General features: G+C 31.9%; 1 protein-coding gene across 1 annotated transcript in view; it reads left to right on the plus strand.

Moving 5' to 3' along the window:
• LOC111087477 overlaps nt 1-5,553 on the plus strand; it is a 46,765-nt gene that overhangs the window by 8,372 nt on the left and 32,840 nt on the right. The window contains exon 2 of the mRNA XM_022394224.1: nt 2,401-2,533. Coding sequence (XP_022249932.1) covers nt 2,434-2,533 — 100 coding nt within the window. The 5' untranslated portion in view covers nt 2,401-2,433. The remainder of the gene's footprint in view (nt 1-2,400; nt 2,534-5,553) is intronic.

The raw sequence follows: 5,553 nt of genomic DNA on the forward strand, positions 1-5,553 counted from the left end.
CTCTCTTCTTGTTTATTTTCTTTCTCCTCCAACCACTGCTGTTGTCTCTCTTCTTGTTTATTTTCTTTCTCCTCCAATCACTGCTGTAGTCTCTCTTCTTGTTTATTTTCTTTCTCCTCCAACCACTGCTGTTGTCTCTCTTCTTGTTTATTTTCCTTCTCCTCCAACCACTGCTGTAGTCTCTCTTCTTGTTTATTTTCTCGTTCTTCATTTTCAGTTTTTATTGGTCCTTTTACAGTTTTATGCAGATATATATAATCAGTGTTAAATTAAAAAAACGTTACATAACATTACACTTATAACCACAGTTGTTATGTAAAGGTAACCATTAAAAGTGTGTGACATGTTTGATTCACCAGGAATAACTCTTGTGGAATTCTTTACATTATGACTAATTAGGGTTCCCAATTCATTAGTTATATGACTAACAAACATTTTATTATGGAAAATAAACCCATTCTAAAATTGTTGTACCGAGATATTTGTGTTTATCTTTTACACCCTACAATATCTTCAGGTGAGACTGATTTTTACTGCAGTTTCAGTAAGTGAATACGAGGCCTACTTGTCGAGTAGGTTAAGGATTAATAACACATTACATATTTATTTTCAACACCAATTTTTTATTTACATGTCATTAATACAGTCTCGCATTTTCTATCTATGGATGTCCTGAATTACAAGATCCATTGCCGTTTCCTTACCTCTTCCAAAATGATCAATTACTGCATCACATCCAGGGAATGCTCGGAGTCCTGGAAAAGCAATACATCGTCTCTCTGCAGCTTCTGTGTTACTGAACCAAGGAATACTTTGCAGGCAGCTTAACCAAAACCATGCTGTATGTTACCCATGGGGCAATGTTGTCAGACAATGATGTATGACTTACATTAAAAGACGTGTATGAGCTCGCCAGCAGTCAAGAAGAGGCTGATGTAAGAATGTTCTTACATGCAAGCCATGCAGCACAAGAAGGCGATCACATAATATTTATTAACTCTTCTGACGTGGATGTGAAAGTACTAACACGTTACCTAAAACCTCAAGTGCCTGTCACGATATTTATTCAGGCAGACAGAGACGTGTGCTTGCACTCATCTTGTTGACACCCCGGCAGTTTCACAGAAACTAGGGAGAAACGTATATTCTTACTCAGGAGACTCATTTGTATTAGTTAAAGTTAAAAAAAAAATTCTAGGGAGGAAGTGGTCAAACTGAATATTTGAGGTGTCACTTTATGAATTAATTTCAAAGTTAAATCTACATATAATTTGTAACCAGAAATTCGTTTATAAAAATAATCACGGAATTTTGTGACAGAGCATCATTTGACATTTTTAAATATTCTTGATATATATTTTGTAAAATACTTTTCTTTGAAAAATGCAACACCCGTTGATACAGCATGTAGCACTTTCATTTGAGTTTCTATTATGATAAATTCAGGTGACTTGTCAGGCCCGTAACAATTGACTAACTGCCAAATTCGTTTCATTAAGTTGTCCTCAATCTATAATCCAGAGTATTTTTTTATGCACAAACTTTTTTCATTGATCTCGTTTAAAATAATGTTAAATAAGCTATGATGTACTGCTAGGTCACATCTCCACTGAGATAATAATCACATAAAGTTGATTTGTTATCAGCCATCAAACTTGCAAGTTCTTTTGGGTGTGTTTTTAAAACCATGATATAATTGATCGATATACCAAAAACTATAGCTATACGTCTGTGGTTAATATGTAGGACAAACTGAAGTGAGGACTTTGGGATTATTTTTCTTCTTCATGAGAAAAATAATAATATTTGTTTGTTTGTTGTTAAGCGCAGAGCTACACAGTGGGCTATTTGTGCTGTGCCCACCCTGTATCGAAGCCTGATTTTTAGCGTTATAAGTCTTCGAACTTATCTATGAATCACTGGGGGCAAATATTTAATATAGGGATGACAATATATATATATATTTAATCCTCACTTTATTAGACAAATAAAGCTTTCATTTTTTTTCTGTACTATTTTTTTTTATTTATGTCAAAATCTGTTGCCCTTACTTAGCCTGAACTGGGCTAAACTGTATCCATCAAATGTGAGCCGTAAAAGGGGATAACTTTGATGATGTACATTCACGCTATTTCAAAATTATCCTCTTTTAGCCCCTTATTTAGGTTAACATTACATCCTTTAAATTTAAAGTGTAGAACATTTAAATTAATATATTGTTACAGGAGAGAATATACTTTCTTCAATATTAAAACCTTTTTTAAACGCATTCGCACGAAGAAAACAACAACCCCGAAATATTAAAATGATAAAAAGTACAAATTTCAAATGCAGGGTGCTTTTTTATGTAGTATCGTTGTGAATTACTAATATGTACTGTACAACTGTATCAATGGATAGGCATCAGTAAAAGGCTGGCTTGCCCGAAGAACCATGAAACTAATTAGAGAGGAGTTTAAGCTCATAGTTGAAGATGTGGAAGGTCAAGCCAGTAGCTATCAGGATGTGGACAGCTATTTTACTGTTTTTCCAAGTAAATATGTTTTTGACATTACAATACTTATCTATCTATTATTTATACATTTCATTCTTTACGTGCTTAAAGTATACTGTATATCAACTGTCACATAGTTGAAAGCTTTCTCTTAGCGAAGATTCAGTTGAGTAAACCCTCGAAATTCTAAAGTGTCATACTTGAAATTACTCATGACAAGTCGATCAACAAATTAAAAACGCATTTTTTAGCCTATACTTGGCATTATGATAAACTCTAAGACTTTCAGCTATAAAACTTGTAAATTGTTTCTGTATTGTGCTGCCTGATATATAAGGTATATATATATATATGTGTGGTTCTTCAGCCACGCAGGTGGTCTTCCTGTGGGTAGACCATCCCCACTGTCTTACTTGATTTTATCTCCGGTAATCATTGACGGGCTTCCTTACGACTACCCCACCCCACCATCCGTCAAAATCCGATGTCCCCCTACTCCCTAAAGCCACATGTTATACAAAGGCAGACTTTCAAAAATTGATATACTTAATTACGATTATTTTTACAACTGCCCATAACATTTTAATAAATATACTTTGACAGTACTTCTACAAGTCATCAATGTCAAAAACATTATTTAACGTAACATGTTTGAATGAGATTACAACTTACATTTTACTACATATGATTAATTACCATTATAGAATAACAACATTTACCATTCATCTTTGAGGACCACGTTAATGATGTAAGGTGTTCAAAACGCAGTCTAATATGCGTTCTTTCTAATTTTCTTCAATGAAAGCATACAATCACGAAACACATACAAATTTCTGCATGTCGTTAATATTGTACGTTCATAAGACTAACGAATCCGTATGATTTTGAACTGATGTCAAACCTTGATACTGTTTAACTTTACTTCACACGTATATAGAGAGTTATTATAAGAAAAAAACTAGACATGTAAAGCTTTTTTTAACTCAACACACAGTTTACCAAGTCTGACTCATTGAAGATCACTGATGGGCTTGGTTAAGAAAATATACAAGGTGGAAAAAACCTTCTGCTTAGAATGACAAAAGTCAGTTCAGAGTTGACCAAGTCTATGTGGTTTGCGAAGTAAGCACTGATTGTGTTGAAATGTATAAGTGGAGCAGAGTTTGATGAAAAACACCAGTTTAAAGAAATAAAAGTAAAGCGTGACGATCCGAAGTGTTTGATATTCAAGACTACTGGCAGGTTTGGTAGAAAATCCATAGGATTAGAATGACAAATTTTATTTTGCAATAACTGGCTAGCTAGTCCAAGGAGCAAGTGATTAAAGTTTTGATAACAATTCAGTATTCGTAACAAAAAACTTCGGTTACTATTAATAATTTTATAATAATAAAGTCTAATTAATATTCAGTTTAAACAAGTAATCAAAAAATTATATTTTAGAAAATGATACAAAATATTTGGAAACTAAATCAGCCATGTACTTTACTTACAGTTTAAAACTGACCTTGAATATACAAATCAAGTACAAAGTATGTGTCACAGATACTCAAACATTAGGGAATATTTAAATCTTTACTCTCATATGATGGTATAAATAAAACAAATCTATTAGACATATATAGACAGGAACATGCCAAAAACAAGTATTTCGATTGTTTATACAAAATGGACAAACAACCTATAAATTCTATTTCTGTATCTTTCGAGTTGTTTATGATAAAAGATACCTTTTCTTTCACGTTTTATAAATCCAGTATGTTTACAATCCAAATAAGCTGTAACGTCCATTATACCAAAGTTCGATCTAGAACTCGCATGTTTGTCATTTAAGTATAACACACAAAGTAAGATACAAAGTCTTAACTACTTAAAGGTGTAATCATTTAAGAACATAAAAAAATATCGATATCATCCATCTTACAATTTGGACAATTTTCATCTGACAGCATAATATCCTGAATTATGTATGGATTGAATTAGTTTTCATACAAGTTAATGTACACTCTTTGTTTTACTTCTGTTGTTATTTAGTAAAATCAATCGGCTTAGAATAAAATGAAAGTTCTGTTCTACTTAAACATGTGACAATTATGATATATTTACGGAAAAATTTTATTAAAATAAAAGTTAATTTTAACACAGTGTTGCTATCTAATCTATGCATTTACAATATAATTAATATTTACGAAAAATTTTCATTAAAATACAAGTTAATTATAAAACATTGTCACTGTCTTCGTATTTACAACATATTTAAAGTTTACGGGATTATGTTATTAAAATAAAAGTCAGTTATAATGCACTGTCTATGTATTTACATAACATACAGCAAATGGTCAGACTGTATCAGTCAGCTTAGAACAAAAAAGCGATTCTACTTAAATATGTGAGATTTCATTATTATTTTAATTATCTAATGTTTTGAAACTTTGTTGCTATTTATTAGACAAAGATTTCAAATACTGTGTTTTGACGTCATTGACATTGGCCAGTTTTGACAAAGTTATAACAATTTTTAAATCAGGACAAAGGTTTGGTTTGCGTAAATATTTCCATCAAGATTTATTACACTGACAATCAATATCATAACAATTACACACAGAACATACTAACTGTCTAAAATATCCTGGGGAACACAAATCACCATGTTGGCATCCCTCTTTTCAAAAAAACATTTTCACATGCTTATGTTACAAGTCATATCATTATATTTAATTATATTATTACAATCCTAATAATTAATTTTGCTACAACTAAAAATAATAAATGAATGACTTAGAATTATCCATAGATTTTCTATTAAATGTTCACAAAACATTGAAACTAATTCGTAGACCCATATGATCTCGAAATTGTGTCAAAGATGATCATGTGGTTAAACCCATACGCTTATGCTATGAGCGAATGATGATGACCTCATTGTCTCAATACCTCATCATTGGTTAGAAAGAAGAGGCTGCCACTATCTTAGGGGGTCGTCAAATATTATTCTTTAACCAATTAGTTTACTCGTAATCTGAGGGTCGCGGGTTAGAATCCCCGTCACACCAAACATG

Source organism: Limulus polyphemus, unplaced genomic scaffold (assembly GCF_000517525.1).
Source record: "Limulus polyphemus unplaced genomic scaffold, Limulus_polyphemus-2.1.2 Scaffold2204, whole genome shotgun sequence".
Lineage (NCBI taxonomy): Eukaryota > Metazoa > Arthropoda > Merostomata > Xiphosura > Limulidae > Limulus > Limulus polyphemus.